Genomic DNA, 17,464 nt, shown 5'->3' with positions numbered 1-17,464 from the left:
CAGTAAACATCCATGCAGGATAAATCCCTGTGTGTCAGGATGCCAGAAACGGGGCAGTCTCAGAGAGAAATGGCTTTGGCTCACACGCCTGTAGCCTGGGAGCCTCACCAAGGGACAAAACAGGCAGATGCACCTGAGACGTGCCTGAAAGCTTGGAAGGGTTGCCTTCAGCACCTTTAAGACCCCTGCCACATTACCCAAGCAGGTTACAGCTCCTCTTGGCTCTTCTGTTGCCTTACCTGTGTTCTCCAGATGCACTGGGAGCAATCCCAGACATCCCTCTGATAACCAGATCCAGCAACCAGCTGCACTTTTATCCCGACTGCTTCCCTGCAGAGCATCCCTCCCTGTGTGCAGGACAGCAGCTCCAAAAGGAAGGCTGAGCTGTGCCCTCACAAAGACTGATAGAGTGACAGGAGATACTTACAGTGGTGGGAAAGTAGCGACTGGTCTTGAATTTCTTCAGGGCCATGGAGCAGGTGTAAGTGCCAAAGAAGAGGATGAAAGACATGAGGGTGATGTCAGGGACATAGTCACAGTTGTTGCCCACAAGCTGACCCCCATACTTCAAGCAGTCCTTGGCTGTCAGAGCTGCCCAGTCAATGGTGCTGTTGGCCTGCAGGAAAAAAGGGAATGTTTCCATAAGGATGTGGATACTTGGCCCATGGTGGGACAGGAATGGTGACAGAGTATCTGAGAGGAACAGGGAGGCAGCATGCAGAAGTTAAAATCACTGAAGCACAGAACGGTTTGGGTGAGACAATTTTCCTGCTGGTGTTTGACTAAAAGAGGTTGTTATTCTGTGCCTCAACTTCCTTCCCCCACACAGGGATGTGATCCAGCAAGCTCCACTTCTTTCTCCTTGCTATCCAGAGCTTGCCAGCAGAGTGGCACCACAAGACTCTGCAGGCCATGTGATCCCTGCCTTCCCAAGGGGAACTCACCAGCTCAGAGGAGGGAGAGACCAGCTCATAGTCTGACAGCACCATGGTCCTGTTAAGTAATGAGCTATTAACTGCAAGAGAAAAGAAAACAGGCAATATGGTGAGCAGGATGCAGGAAACCGTTGGGAAGGAGAGACAATTCCAATTATTAAATAATTTCTCTGTCAAGCTGTTTGCCACCTCTTTGCTCCAGAAAAGTGGCACAAGTGTTTCAGAGAGACTCAAAAGCCTCAATCATCAATCACTCACAAAACAGAAAAAGAAAAGGTTAATTGAAACATAACCCAAAACCAACGGGGATTATATTTTGAGTTGATGGTAAAAAAAAACCCCACAAAAAACCAGACAATATAATATTTCATAGCTTTCCAATATTTTCCTAATGATTTCTGGATTAAATTAAATACCTACAGAGTATTCCTAATGATTGATTTCAAATGCAAGCACAACGCCAAAGATACCCAGAAAAGCAAAATGTGATTCAGTGTCCAGCATAAACACAGTTTTGAATTAAAAGAAAGAAAAAAGAGAGCAAGAAATTGGAATCAACAGGATGGAGATAACTTCTTTGAAAGAAGGAGCAGCATTCCCTGTGGCTTCTGAAGCATTAGGAATCATGAATTTGAAATTTCATTTAGAAATGCAATCCTTCCTGTAAATGGGCTCATGGCTGATTGAGGTTTTGCATAAATAAACTTTTTTCACTTGGATGTCTGGAGAGCCACAAGTGCTTCAATGGGAAGTGGAGACTTCCAATTTGGCATTGACCATTCCCATCGTCCTAGTTTCAAAAAGGAATTCACTCTGCCCTTCCAGCAGAGGCAGAACCAGACTGTGCTCACCAAGGTCCTGTGTTAATAGGGAAGGCAGGCACCCAGCCCCAGGGAACGGGCTCTCAACACCTGCGAGGAGCAGCCAGCAGCTTTTCCTGTTGGACAGGTGTGCCAACATAACCTGCAGTTTGCTCTGGGCACAGATCAAGTTTCTTACTCACTCCCCATTGTTTGTGGGATCCTAGGAGTGGTCCTACTTCCCTAATGGTACAGCCAGCCTCTCTCAATTTGGATTTGGGTTTTGTAACCCTTTGTTCCCAGAGCCATAGGTACACTGGCTCTATCTGCCATGCAGCCCACACTCCAGAGATAGGCTGCCCTGGGGATACACTTCCCGTCTTGGAAGGGAGGGAATTGTTTGTGCTTTCCCTCTCATCCGCGCAGCCAGGAGGTGGGAACCACCCACGTTTGGGTAACGCCTTGAATAAATCCAGCTCCTGAAACAGGAGTGGCCTGAGCTCCATGGCAGTGACCCCAGCTGCACAGCAGTGACCTGGCCACCACTGCTGCCCCTTCATGGCATTTGGAATACCATTTGGAACGGGGATGCAAGGAGACAGGGGTGCAGAAACAGCTTCTCCACTGGTCATGATGCTCTCTGGAGGAGTTCCAGCAAGGCCAGCTGTAATGTGACATGTAGGTGTAGAAGAAGGGATTACAGGTGACTCTGCCCCTGTCACAGTTGCACTAATTACCAAAGAAGAGGAACAGCCTTATGACCCTCAATGGGTCATAGTAACTAATAAAGATAAGTGTGACAAAAGGGATGGGTTGGCTGCTCAGGGGTGGACCTTGAAGAGGAGGACCTGGGTGACCCCTGAGGAAGAAGGAACAACCAGGAAAAACTAGAGGATGGACAAAATAAGGCAGAGAGTTGCTGCTGAACAAGATCTGTGGTGAGGTTTGCAAGGGGCCTGCTGCTGGAGCCTGCAGTCATATTCCAGCAGGAACGGCCCGCAGACTCTGCAAACTAACACATGCAGTCACAGTCAAGCAGGAATTAGCTGCAGTCAGAGTCCACCAGGGAAGCCAATAGTAGGAGCTTGCTGTAGTCACAATCAGGATGGCTCAGTTGTAGAGAAGAATAAACTGGGAGCCTTTTCACATCATTGAACAAGAGTCCGTGTGTTGGCTCACTTCTACCCGCAATGAGAGGTCTGCTGCAACACTGACATTCCACTTGGGATGAAATGTACCTCTCAGCTTCTAAGAGACTAAAACAGGATATCTGAACGCAACTGATAAAGAAGGAATAATCTACCTATTATCTGGGCTGCAGCACAAGGGAAAAGGAGAGCAAAGGCCACCTCCTGTCTACAAACTGGAGAGGTAATGAACACTCCCTTACCTGGATCTAGTGGTTTACAGGCACAAGAGTAATGAGTGATATAGTCCACCTTGAACTGGGAGTTGATGGGATAATGATCTGCCAGCTTGATCATCTTCTTGAAAGCATCATAAATGAAGATGAAGCTGATGAGGGAGGAAAACCCTTCCTCGGTGAAGCGGGTGAAGTACTTGACCAGGAAGCTGGCGTCGGTGGCCACGAGAATGAGACACTGGAAGGCTGACCAGAGGCCGATCCAGAGGCGGAACTCCAGGTAGTCAAAGTCATTGTCCCTGCAACGAGACAAGGGGGGCAAAAAAGGAAAACATTGGGTTAGATAAGATCAGGAAGTAGAAAGCAGATGTTACATGGAACAAAGCTGAATCAGGGGATGTTGAATCACAGAATGACCAGGTTGTAAGAGACCTTCAAGATCATTGAGTCCAACCCAGCCCCAACACCTCAGCTAGACCATGGCACCCAGTGCCACATCCAGTCTTGTTTTAAACACATCCAGGGATGGTGACTCCACCAGCTTCCTGGGCAGACCATTCCAATACTTTATCATCCTTTCGGTAAAAAACTTTTTCCTAATATCCAGCCTATACTTCCCTTGGTGCAGCTTGAGACTGTGTCCTCTGGTTCTGTCAGTGCTGTCTGGAGAAAGAGACCAACCCCACCTGACTGCAGCCACCTTTCAGGGAGTTGTAGAGAGTGATAAGGTCACCTCTGAGTCTCCTTTTCTCCAGGCTAGACAACTCCAGCTTCCTCAGTTGTTTCTCACAGGGTTTGTGTTCCCAGCCCCTCTCCACCCTCACTGCCCTCTCTGGATGGGCTGAAGGGTCTCAAGGTCCTTCCCAAACTGAGGGGCCCAGAACTGGACACAGTGCTCAAGGTGGGACCTCACCAGGGCCGAGTACAAGGGAGATTGACCTCCCTGTTCCTGCTGGCCACACTGTTCCTGGTCCAGGCCAGGAGCCACTGGCCTTCTTGGCCACCAGAGCACACTGTTGGCTCATGTTCAGACAGCTTTTGACCAGTACCCCCAGGTCCCTTTCTGCCTGGGCACTGTCCAGCCACACCATCCCCAGCCCATAGCATTGCAGGGGGTATTGTGGCCAAAATGCAGGACTGGGCACTTGGATTTATTAAACTTGATTTTACTGGAGTCTGCCCATCCATCCAACCACTCTGGGTCTCTCTGCAGAGCTCTCCTACCTTCCTAGAGATTGACTGAGGCTGGACATAGAGTAAAAACCTTCTCCCAGAGGGTGGCTGGACACTGGAACAGTCTTGCCAGGAAGCAGTCATGGCACCTAATCTGATGGAGTTCAAGGAGCATCTGGACAGTGTTCTTGGTCATATGGTTTAGTTTTAGGTAGTCTTGCCAGGTGCACAGAGTTGGACTTGCTCATCCTTATGGGTCCTTTCCAACCTCGGATATTCTATGACAAACCCTGGTGCTGGGAATGGCAGGGGATGGAGAGCCATGCACCCAGCTGCATCATTCCTTTCTGGGGACAATGCCCCCCATTGTTTGCTGCTTGAGGCTGAGGTGCTGTGCCAGCACAGAGTCCAAAGGTGGGCTTTTAGGAATGAAAAAGTGCCTCAAGGGAACACTGGAGCAGATGAGGACCTGCCAGGAAGGCCACAGCCTGTTCTGGAGAAGGAAGCAAGAGCTGGTGGGACTGGCAGGCTCAGGCAGCTGCAATTCTCTGGAAGCCAGAAGCCCTGACCGGGAAGAGGGCAAGGAGCAAGTAAGAAACAAAATTATTTAGAAAAAGAGAAAGGAAAAAATAAAAATACAAGACCCAAGTGACAACTCTGAAGTATCCAGAGTCAGTGCCTGAGGGGGCAGGAGATCCCATCCATCTGAAGGCAGCTGGCAGAAACCCAGCTACACTGACTCCACACCATTCAAGAACTTCAAAAATGTTAAACTATATTATTTTAGCATTTACTTCTCAAATTCCTGCAGCACTTCTGAAGCTGACAGAGCAGGTGGAAAAGCACTGTGTCCTGCAGGATTGCTCCTAGCAGGGAACAGCATGTTGTGAAAATGAACAACCACAAATGCATTACTGAAAAATCAAAGCACTCAATTCCAATTTCCTTGTAAGAAAGGCCTCCTTTGAAAAGGTCTTCCTTTCTGCTCTGGCAGGTTGTTAGGACAATGGCTTTTACAACTGCCACCTCCTCCTCAGGTTAACAATAACCACCTTCTTCCTTCCAAAACAGTACAAAGTGCTTTTCCATTTCACTTTTTTCCTGCTGCCTGCTGCACCTGGGTTGTCATGCTTGCCAGGTGCCAACAGGTGCAGTGTGTCCATTCCTGACTCTATTCATTGATTCCAGATGAGGGAAGAAAAGAAAGGTGCCCACCTCTTGCTCCACTGTGCAACTCACCCTTTGGTAGTTTCCAGTTTCCTTCCCTAGGATAATCTAACTTTCCAGCCATTTTTTCTAGCCCCCATCCCTCCCTACATGTAGGAACACAAGTCCTGCACAACCTGCCATGCTGAGAACACAGACTACAAGGGATTTGGGGTGTATTCTGTGTAACCTAAAATGATCTCCTTGCAAAACACCAGCCAAAGGGTCACCAGCCCCATGGGTGAAATCATCCATGACACTGCTGATTCCTTTAGGGACTCCAGTGTATCTTCCTGATATTGCAGATGTGGGAATGGTAAATGATCACCCCTAACAAAATGGGCTCTCTTTAGCTCTGGGTATCAGCTGTCAACAAAGTGGAGAAAGCAGAACTTCTTTATACCAGTTAAATGGAAAAAATGCAGGAAATTTCCTTTAAAAGCAGAAAAGCTCCCCCATGGAATTCTGGGAGCTGTTTCTACCAGAGACACTTTTGCTTTCATAAATAATAGTAACTATTTCAAATGGCCACTGGACAAATTCTTGGCAACCTTGAGACCCACAGGATTTTGTTAGTGAAGAGCAGGATTCATTTCCTTGTTCCTATGGGAGACAGAGAAGCAGTGATGGGGAGAAGCAGCACACTGCACCGAGAGCAAATTCCTCACCAAGGACTGAAGTGGCCAAGGCTGTTTTTGTTTCAGGAGGCTCCACAGAGACAGGCAGCCACACACTGGGCAGTGCCCTGGGACATGCATGCCGGGACAATCCCTGATGTGATTGCACTGGGTCTCAGCAAGGAACAAGACCTTTCATTCTGTGCACTAAATCCCCTCCTTCCCCAGCAGCAAGCAGCTCATTCCCTGGCTGGATTTCCTTCATGTGGGACATTCCTGTCCCCACCCTCTGCCACCACGTACTCACTTGCTGAAATTGAAGAGGAGCCTCTCAAAGACCAGGACAGGTCCTGTGCTGCTCAGAATGGTGAGGGGCTGGCCAGCCAGGAGGCAGAACACGGCGCCGGTGACAGCGGTGCCCAGGAAGCTCTCCAACACACCCTGCAGGGACACAGCACAGGAGTCACCCTCTCTGAAGGAGCACTTCTGTTGTGGCTGCATGTCCCTGTGCCTGTGACCAAGGGGACAGCATCCTCCAGCCCCCCCTGCAGCTGTCACCAAGATGTTGGTGCCACACAAGCCACAGTTACTTGGGACAACCCACATTAATGTGCTGAGCAGCCATTAACAGCACAGGCCAATCCCTCCCTTCCGCCCAGGCAGCAGGGATGCGGCTGCAGCTCTCCTGACTGGTCAAGGGTACTGCAAGAATTGCAATCCAGTTTTGTGTCTCTCTTCCTTCAGAAGACATGAGTTAGTGTTTTCACTGAGGAAAGCAACAGGCTGGCTGCCTTTGGGGGACTTGTAAGGCTGAGCCCAGTAATCCCAGGGCAAGGAGCAGCCTTCACACAGCTGATCCCCTCCACTCCTCTTGTATTATTCATGGAGAGGGCCCTTGTGGCCAGAGCACCTGGAATCTCTTATCCCTGCGTTCTTCCACTTGTCTGTAGCTAAGAATAGCATGTTTTCTCAGAAACAGAAAACTCAGGAGCAAGCTGTGAGGACAGTACTGGCTGGGGCAGCTCCCAGGACAGGGAGCAGGGATGGGCCACGCTCAGTGCCTGCCCCAGCAACAGTCACATCACTGTTTACAACAGACAAGACACAGACACACAAACTGTGATGTAGTCACCCCAAAAATACTGCTCTCTGAGGGTTTTTTTGCTACTTGATAGTAAGCTTGAGACTTCTGGACACAATTAAGTGTTTCTCAATTTGAACTAGATTTGGAATCAGGTAACATTTCCCCTTCCTCCTGTAATTTAAAGACTGAACCTTGGGCAGAGCAGACAGGCTTTGCTGTGCTACTCCATAACAGTCCAGTGTTGCTCACTGGTGGGACCTGGAGACCTCTCCATTCCTGACTTCCCTGGAAAAGGCAAACTGTTTGTACAGAAGAGAGGGGAGCTGGGCACTGCACAGGCTGCTGGATCTTACTCTAGCCTGTAATTCATCACAGGGAAGTGCAGGGTTCCAGATATGTGCCCTCATTTCCTATGTTTGACTTAATTAAACCTGCATAAATTAATAATTCAGCCATTATCATTATGAGCTTGATTATTGCTAGGAGATTTGAACTGGACTGGCTAAACCGAATATATCTAAATACAACCTCCTACTTTTCCTATTATTCCACTAACACACAGGACCTCCAGCACTGTTAACAGAGAATCCCTTCTCTTTAGCCTGAGCTAAGCCATTGATCCAGCCTGTCCATGGATATGTGCCTGGTTCTCAGCTTGTGCCCTCCCACTACGACAAAATTCATCTTTCTAAAGATCTGACATTTCTCTCCTGTGTTACTCATTTTCCTAATAATTTTGGCATTTTCTTTTCACCAGAGAGGCCAAAGCCCAGGTACTGTAGGAATCAGGCAGAGGATTCAGAGTTAGCAAATTGAATTGGACTAAAATGGTACAACTGAGAGCAGATCAGAGGAGCTTCTCAGTACAGAAGGAGCAAAGACCTTCTCTGTTTCTTGGGCCTGCTTTTATTCACCATTTAAGGAACTGCTGTACAAGCTGTCAAAGAACACCACAGCAGCAGAGAAAGCAGTGAAAGCACAGAACACCTCCATTATTGTACCAAGAATTCCAGCTTTGCCAGTGCCCAAGCACTGCTCTGACTGGACAGCAAAAGGCTGGATTTGCTGGTTCTGAAACTCTTGCTCTTGCCCACCTGCATGTTCTCCGTAGCATCCCCAAGCAATCCCCCAAAAGTGATGGCATTGGTGACAGTGGCCAGGTAGATGAAGAGGATGGCTGAGAGGGCCTGGATGTTCAAAGCGTCGTAGAAGTCGCTGGCGAAGAACGGTGCTTTCCTCTTGATGTCTTTGATCAAGCCCCCGCAGAATCTGCAGGGACAAGCAAGAGGAGACTCAGGCAAGATGTCTCACAGTGAAACTCAACACCCTAACCCTGCAGAGACACTGCCAGCAATGAAGTATGATCTCTAAGGAGTGAGATCAGCACGTTGCAAACAGCCTTATCATAGCTGTGGTGGTCCAGGGGTCTCAGAGAGAATCCTGTAAGGAGAGATAATATCTCAAACTTGTGATGCAGCTGGAAAGGGACAAATTGCAGGACTACAAGCCACGCTTCTGCTGAAACAGACCACTACCGTTTGTATTTCAGGAAGCTCATCTGTTGTTTTTTTTCCCCCAAATATATTAGTTGATGTAATAAAACAGATTAACTCTGGTCTAAGTCCCTGCCTGAATTTTTCCACATAGCAGACACCATGGCTGGGCGAGCCAAACAATGTGCTACATGGAAAAATGATTCAAATTAATAACCAGAAAAAGAACTAGAAGCAAAAACATAAGGGAAACACTCTCGGATGACAAAAGAACTTTCTTGCAGATATCCCTTTTTGTATGATCACAGACAAGACAGTACTTAAGTCTTATAAACTCCACATGGCAATGCCACTGCCAGCATGAAAAATGTTTGTTTAGCCTCTGGTTCCCCTGCTCACAGCTCCCCACCTCTGCCAGGACTGCACAGACACTGTGGCAGACAGGTACACACCACCTTCTGACCCCAAATCAGGACACTCCACTGCCTTGTACACACCAAGGCAGTGTGAAGACTTTCAGACTTTCCCTCTAGAATTTAGACTAGAACTAGAACTGAAAAAGACGATTCAGAGTGGGAAGGAAGGCACAAAGCCACCATGAAGCCCTGTGCGCTGATCTTGAAATGCTGAACCCGCTGTTTCATGACCACCTGAGCTGTATTCCCACTCCAGTGGACTTTAACATGGCACAAAGCAGAGTAATAAAGCAGAGAGTAGGGCCTGGGGCACTGTTACCCTCTCTCTTTCTATCCAATAAAAGCCTTTAGCTGTGCAATCCAATTGCAACACTAATGTCCAGAAAAGGGAACATCTCTGCTTTTGGCTAAGGCACCCCTTCAGCAATCCAAATGGATTAACTGAGGCTTGGACCAGCCATGTTTATGTTCCGTACAGCTCATCTGACTTCCCAGGCTTCCAACAGGAAGCACCTACCTGGGCCTTCTGTCCTTTTTAATGGCTCTTTATCATTTACTGAGCACCTGATCCATGACCTTCTGCCATCTGCTGAAGCCGGATGTTCTGAACCCTTCACACAGCCTCACACTGGGCAGGAAAGGCCCCCAGGACACATTCTGGGGTCACACCTGAGCCTGTACAGACAGCCCACTGGGCTGGGGATGCTTTGGCAAGGGAGGCATTGCAGGGGTGTCACCGACCTGCCCGTGCGCTGCAGCTCCTCGCAGTCGCCGTGGCCGCCGCCGCCGTGGCCGCCGTCATGGGGCGTGTCGCCGTTCATCTGCACGTTCTCCCCACCCGAGTACATGTTCTTCCTAGGCCAGGACACAGCATGTCAGAGCACCAAGAGGAACCTCAAAGAGCCCAGAAAACTACCAGCTGTGTTACTGTGTGCCTACATCATCATCTCAAAAGGTACAGACTTCCAGGAACATCCTCCCTCCCTGAAAATATCTCCAGGCCTTTCTAAATAGTGACAGCCAGGTGCAGGTCACTCCATAGACCTGGCACAACCAGAACACTGCCTCTTCCCATCCCCTCATGCCCACTGTCCCTGGCCAGCAGCCCCTCTCCTGCTATTACCTCTTATCTGAAGAAGGGAGAGACTTGGGGGGCTCTATCCTAATGGCTGGATCCCATTCCCCAGGGGGGAGCACAATGACTTCATCCAGAAATTCATCGATGCCTGCAATCAGGTCCTGACGGTCCTTGGCTTTATAGGCAATGTCATGGAATACCTGCAAGGAAAAGAGACTCCCCGTGGGAAAGGTTTGCATTTTCTGTGGCCCTGGCTCCAGAAGCAGCTGCTGAGTTCTACAAAATCAACTTAACTCCTTCTCAGAAACCTCTGAGAAAGTATCAGGACATGCGCCACAAGGAGGTGTGACCCTCAGAAAGCCCCTTCCTTTGGCTGGATAACCACAGAGATTCTTTCCTTTTAGGCACATATCTAATTTTAAGAAAACCATTTATTTCTAACCTTTAAAAATGTTAGTAAAGCAATTATCTATATCATTAGTGCAAGAAAGTTTTCTTCTACATAAGGACTTTCAATTACACTTGTAGAAGACACTTTGACAAAGTCACCTACTTCAGTCTATCAAACCCAGATTCATCTTCACCCCTGTGACACAGAACTGATAACAATCTTTACTCAAAAACAATATCATAAGCTGGTTTTAGTGAAAGGCCTGGTATTAATAATGAAGAACAAATGAGAAAAGGTGGGGGGAGGAAAGCATTAATGCTGAATTTTATAGGAATCTTCTGGACTGTGTGGAGAGGAGGTGGATCAGTGCATGTGACAGACGAGTTGGTGGCAGGAAGGGACTCTGTGGGAAGCAGCCCAGTGAGTGACAGACAGCTGGAGAGCTGGGAGTAACTGAGCTGTGATGAAGAAGCTGTAGGGAAGAAAGGAGCTGTAAATGAATCCTGAAAGGCTGTCCATGGCAGCAAGGAGGGGCCAGCTGCTCCTGGCTACACATGAACACTGCCAGTGCTTGGGACACAGTGCCACACGCAGCACCACATGGGGGAAACGGTGCTGTGGGCATCACCTGCATATCCCTGGCTGTGGGATTCTGGGATGGCAGAATGGGACACAAGGTGCAGACCACAACAGAATAAATTCAACAATTAATTCACAGTTGATATGAAAGAGTGATCACTAGCAGGACAATACACACGGCACACAAACCTCTCCTAGAGTCACACTTTTAACAAACACAAAGTCAGAGGCAGTAATTTTGTCAACAGATGGAATTAGGAGGTAACATGGGTATTTCAGTTGTATGTGAATGCTCCTTCCTGTTGACCAGGCTGGAGGGAAGGATACTGTTACTTGGGAAAACCATTTCCCACTGGAGATGCCAAGATACCTACCTCATCTGACATCAGTGTGGCAATGGCTCGGCCGATCTCATGATAGGACTTGGCTTTGCCCTTTGGTCCCAGCAGAATGAAGAGAAATCTGACAAAACCAAGAGATTGTTCCCACTTAGGATAGCAAAATCAACTGCTTATTACCTATACAATACCTAGACATAAATCTGGCCTGAAATTTGTGGTCCTTGTTAGAGATCTGGAGGCTGCCAGTGGCCTCAAGCTATCTTTGGACCAGAGGTTACACCTTGTGGCCCACCATGGTCTGTGCACTACGAAAGCCTGTCCACCTCCATGGGGATTTGTTTCATGGAATCACAGAACAGTGTGTGTTGGAAAGGATCCTAAAGGCTATCTACCCCCTCTACTAGCCAGGTTCCTCCAAACCCTGTCCAACCTGGCCTTGGACACTTCATTTTCCACATGATCTCTTTGGGCAGCAACTACATCCAAGTCACAGCTGAAGAGTTTAAAAAACACCATGGTATGAAATCTTTGGAAGTGCAAACATACAGATGAAATAACCTCACCAGAAGCACCTATCCCCTTCCAACAGCTGGATTAAATATTATTTTATCTTCTAACTCATATATGATGAGGTACTAAGTTGAATGGCTTATGAGGAGTAATATATCCAAACAAGCACTTTCTGTTCAAGAGAATCTAGAGTCCTAAAAGAAAAAAGGCAGCAAGTTAGTAGGACAAGATCCATAAATACCTACTGATTGGCATTACTACACAACACTTCTTAACTGAGTCCTTCACGAGGTGTTTGAGTGTTTTACTGGAGGTTCACAGGGAGGTGAGTAAGCCACACACACCCAGGTCATGTCCTCTGCTCTCCTCCCACCTCCTGGAACTTTCCCTGCTTTACCAGTTCTTACAAAATAACACTCAAGAAAAACTGTTCCTCAGTCAACTCTTTCCAAACTCCAAGATGCAAATTAGCCAAACATATTAATATACTAAAAAAGGAGGTTCATAACTTCAGGAGCTGCTGCTTGGCATTCTCCTGGTTTTCCAGGAGAACCAGACACTTCCATAACCCTCTTCTGCAATAACCCCAACCAGCTGGCTCTTTTCCAGCACAGTGCAGCAGCACCTGAATGCTCCTGCACTACTAAAACACTCCTGAAAACAAGGAGACTGTGGCATTTTCCAAATTCTTTGTCCTAATTCAGCTCATATCTGCCTTCAGTGGGTAGAACAAGATCCTTTCACAGGCCAGACATAACAAACACAAAAACACTAATGCATTTTAGTGGCTGTAGCATTAATAGGCAGACAGGACTGTTTCTTCAATGCAGAAAACAGCAATCTTAATTGTATAGGCTATATTGTATAGGATTACCAGAAGACACTGTGTCAGATCTTATTGGTGGACAATACATTGACACTTAGTTTATTGGTTAGTACATGGTATTTTGCATGTCTATCAAACTTCTGTATTTATAGGTAGTTTACATATTTTTTCTACTGATTTCCATGAGACAGATCTTATTGTTTATGCAGGTGCTAGCTGTTTTTCACCAAAGAATAAGTTGTGTTAACAAACCTTTCATACCTAAGATTGTTTTTGGATGGGAACTTGCAAATTACTCAGCTGCACTTAGAAGAAATGACAGGCTAGCTATAAATTTAACAGAGCGGGCCTGATTTGATGAGGCCTTTCTTCTATAATTCTTTTACCTGTCTACAACAAGTGGCCTGAACTACAGTATGTGTGCATAGATTTATTATAATTTAGTTATGAACATTTCCAGCCACAAAAGCCCTCACTCCATGCTGTGCCATACTTCTCCTCTTCCTCTGCTGAAGGCCACTCAAGAATTCCTCCCTGCTTCACACAATACATGCTGAGTTATCCAATGCCCATTTCTGACACCTAACATTGCTAATAATGCTGCAAGGCAGGGAATGGGAGGTTCCACCAAGCTCAAAGTCTCTCAGAAGTATTAATAAAATGCAATGTTTTTCTCAATGCACTGCTAGAACAGCAACTCCATAAGGGCTGAAGGCACCTATCAAAAGAATCTCAGCCAAGTCCTGGAGTTAAAGTACCTTTGCAGTGAAAAGCCTCCACTGGGAGGACCAGATCTGCCCCTCGCTCTCCAAATACCTTGGACAAGTTACCTCACTTCATTTGAGACCTGCAGACACCAGCCTTTCCCAACTCTGCACACCAGACTGTGCAAGTCTGTGCAGCTTATCTCCAAAAAACATCTTCTCCTGGCTCATTCCTCATCTTTCTTCCCATCTTCACTGCATTAAACAGCAGCCTTGAACACACGATTGTGCGTTGCTCTGATGAAAATACAAAGCCATTCCCAAGCCATGTTGCCAGCTCAGGGCTTCCCCAAATGAGGAGTTCCAAGCACTGTGGGATTAAATCTGACACAAGAAAACCAAAGGCCTTAAAGGTTTTTTCAATGTGACCAGTAAAAAGAAAACTCAGGAAAGGCTGGGATATCTCTGTTCCAACTGCATATCCCTGATGTTTCTATTCTAGCCCCTGTGCTCTGGAACCAGGCTGGGAGAGCTGGGGGTGATCAGCCTGGAGAAGAGAAGGCCCCAGTGAAACCTCAGAGCTCCTTCCAATGCCTAAAAGGGCTACAGGAGTGATGGAGAGGGACTTGGGACAAGGACCTGGAGTGACAGGACAAGGGGGAATGGCTTCCCACTGACACAGAGCAGGGTTAGATGGGATATTGGGAAGAAATTCTTTATGCGAGGGTGGTGAGGCCCCAGCATAGACTGACCAGAGAAGCAGTGGCTGCCCCTGGATCCCTGGAAGTGTCCAAGGCCTGGTTGGACAGGGCCTGGAGTAACCTGGGCTGGTGGAAGGTGTCCCTGCTCGTGGCAGGGAGTTGAAACAAGATGGGCTTTGAGTTCCCTTCCCTTCCAACCCAAACCATTCCCTGCTTCTCTATCTGCAGTTGCTGAAGAGCAGGAAATGTTCACCTAACACAGCACCCCAGACAGAGGGACTGGAGACAAAACCTGAGTGTTTAACCCCCGCCTGCCCTACATAAAACCAAGGAGAGAAGCACACAGGTCACACTGGCAGTACTGAGAGAGCCGGTCCAGTTCCAGAGGCTCCGCAGCATCCAGCTGGCACCCGCACTTTTACCAGGGAATCAACAGCTGAACCAAATAAAAGGAGAGGCCCCACAGGACAGAAGGCTGGGTACGCCAGAGGCTCCAGCATCCTGCAGTCTGCGGGCTGTAAGTGCAGGCCCACGGCAGGAATACCGCAGCACCAGAGATGTTCCATCACAGCTCCTCCTGGCCCTGAGGGGATTTCCTTGATTGAATTTCCTAGGATGCAGCCATGGCAAATGGCTCTTCATCACTCATGAAAGCCACCTAATGAGGCTTACTGCTTTGATTAGGGCCAGTATTTGCTTTGGAGAACACCAAATGGATAATACTATTTCCTGGGAAAAGTGCTGGCAGGGAAGGACATACTGCCTTTATTATTGCTACTGAGTAATGAGGCTGCCCAGCAATCCTGGATCTAACTTCCTGGCTCCCACCACTACAGCAAGCAATACCTCATCTTACAACTGCTGAAAAGAATTTGGAGATATGTTTAAAAAATAGTCAGTGGGATTAGAGTGGGAAGCTGAAACACTGAAGCACACAGAGGCCAGGAACACTGGGGAATGAATAACCTGCTACAGAATGAAGCCACATCTGGGTCCCCACACTTCTACCTGAATACCCAGAGTGTACAGACACTCTGGATGTGGCTGTAAGAAACCACTTGATGAAACTGCAAGAAACACAACACTGCTACTACCACTAAAGAGCAAAGCTAGATGCTCTTTTCCCTTTGTTTGGTACACAGAAAGAGGCTAGGATTCCAGCAGCCATCTAACTTCCAGGGCAGCTTAGACAGGCAGGCATACTCAAGCAGTGACTTCAAATATTTAAGAACACGAGATATATTGCTGTTTGTGAGACTGAGATTAATTTGCAACATGAGTCATAATAAATAAAATATTTCTCTGACATTTTTCCTTGAGCCATTATGCATTATAAAGCAACAAGCCCCAGTAGAATTGTATGTCCAAGTTCACCTGACTTTTTTTTGCCCCAGAAGGGCCAGAACTGAATTTTCCATCTCTTCTGAGCTGAAGAGGAATAATATGTACAGCAAAAATGTGCAGAGGGAATCTGGGATCCGTACAGAAGGGGCAGGAAAAAAGCCTCAGGACTTCAATTCAACACTGACAGTGCTCTTAAGAACGGCTGAGTTGTTAAGGCAGTGTGTTTGTGTAATGGTTTACTCATAACCAAACTCAGGAGCTGAAAATGATGAAGCAGCTTCAGTGAGTTTTGTTACTTTGCACCACCAATACTGATGGTTCTGCATGTCACAGCATGGAAGGCATGGAGAACACCTCCTGGCCTGCTGTTTTACCTTGGCCAGGTGGAAATGCAGGTGCCTGGGTGGTGCCTGCCCGGGGCTGGCTGTCCTTACCGTGTGGGGACAGGGACCTCGGTGAGCGCTCCCAGCATGACCGCCTGCTGCAGCCGCACGAAGGCAATGAAGGGGCTCTCCAGGAAATCCACCTCCCCCACCAGCACGTTGGAGGCCTCAGCGTCACGAGGCAGCTTCTTCATGAATTTGTTCTTCAGCTGCAGCAGTGCAAGAGGAGGGAAAAGAAAATTAAGTTGTGCTGGGCATGTTCTTCTCATCTCTGCACCTCTGTGCAGTAACTGTGCACACTCGTGGACCCTGCAGTGCACCCTTGGTCTGGATCCAGCCACGGAGAAATGTCCAGGCTCCAGGGAGACCTCAGCTCAAAGTCTCCAGGGAAGGGGAAAACACCACAGCAGCAGCAGGAGCCCCTGGGTTCTAAAACTCAGCCTCTGCAAGACGCCTTTGTTTGAATTTCAGCAGCGACAGAATTAATTTGAATGGAAGGCTTTTTGAAAAGCCTGCCCTCAGCTGGTTCCAAATCTGCCCCCTCTCCCTGGGTGATCTCTGGAGATGTTCTGTGTGTGCCTGGCAAAGGGTGAATGGAGAGGGAGGATGTACTGCCAGGAGCACCAGCAAGAGGGGGGCACTGAACTGGGCTATGAATCCCTAATGAGCTGCATGAGGTGACTCAGGAAGGAGGAAAATGGAAAAAGTCTCCAGAAAATACATGAATTGACTGAACAGGAAGAAAACTGCTGGAACTATCCTACCCCTGCACACTTCAGTCAGGATTACCACCAGAAGAAACAGTAAATAAGCATCAAGGAGCATCGTGGAGGAAGTCTGGAAAAGCCCTACCAGTTCTTCCACAGACAGTTTTTGGAAACACAGTGGTGGTAAAAGAATAATGGGAAGATGGCAAATCCACAACAAACATTTTATTTACCTCACCAGGCTGGCTGTGTGGCTGAACAAAGACCATTCAGCAACACCAGGGCTGGTTTGGACACCTGACCCAAACCCAGGTGATTCTCTGAGGCAGAACTGATCTGCAGCATCTCCTGTGCCCACTCAGCTCCTGAGGCCAAAGGCTCCAGCCCCTGCCTCCTGCCCAGCACAGCAAACCACTGTCACTATTTTGAAGAGCTGCCATTATAGTGGGGTTTTTAATCTCCAAATGAGTTTTGCAGCACCACTCACCACTTTCTTAAATAATTTATGAGACAGGTAATGAGTGCAATCAGCACTTAAAATCCATTCTGAACCATTCCCCAAAGAAGCTTTGGAAAGATCTGACTCCTCAGCAGCATCCAGGAACATGGGAGGGATGAGGGAACTTCACTTTCCCCTGCCAAACTGAAGATCATTCCACCCCAACCACTAATGTTATGTTAAAAGCCACAGGTCTCCAGCACTGTATTTGCAAAAAGGCACATCAGCCTCAGAATCCCAATTTCCTTAAATGTACTGGAGCACTCGGATCATCAACACCACTCTGGACTGACTGGTAATGAAAGCAGCTCCTG

General features: G+C 47.7%; 1 protein-coding gene across 2 annotated transcripts in view; it reads right to left on the bottom strand.

Annotated features, from left to right (window-relative positions):
- SLC4A4 (solute carrier family 4 member 4) overlaps nt 1–17,464 on the bottom strand; it is a 125,954-nt gene that overhangs the window by 18,688 nt on the left and 89,802 nt on the right. For both annotated transcript variants that reach the window (XM_059470825.1, XM_059470826.1), the window contains exons 9-17: nt 15,996–16,153; nt 11,510–11,597; nt 10,211–10,365; nt 9,829–9,942; nt 8,273–8,447; nt 6,402–6,535; nt 3,126–3,397; nt 945–1,015; nt 428–616 (exon numbers count right to left, since the gene is read on the bottom strand). In XM_059470825.1, the coding sequence (XP_059326808.1) occupies nt 428–616; nt 945–1,015; nt 3,126–3,397; nt 6,402–6,535; nt 8,273–8,447; nt 9,829–9,942; nt 10,211–10,365; nt 11,510–11,597; nt 15,996–16,153 (1,356 nt within the window). The remainder of the gene's footprint in view (nt 1–427; nt 617–944; nt 1,016–3,125; nt 3,398–6,401; nt 6,536–8,272; nt 8,448–9,828; nt 9,943–10,210; nt 10,366–11,509; nt 11,598–15,995; nt 16,154–17,464) is intronic.

This window comes from Ammospiza nelsoni, chromosome 4 (genome assembly GCF_027579445.1).
Source record: "Ammospiza nelsoni isolate bAmmNel1 chromosome 4, bAmmNel1.pri, whole genome shotgun sequence".
Lineage (NCBI taxonomy): Eukaryota > Metazoa > Chordata > Aves > Passeriformes > Passerellidae > Ammospiza > Ammospiza nelsoni.
This window is presented reverse-complemented; position numbering and strand designations above follow the sequence as displayed.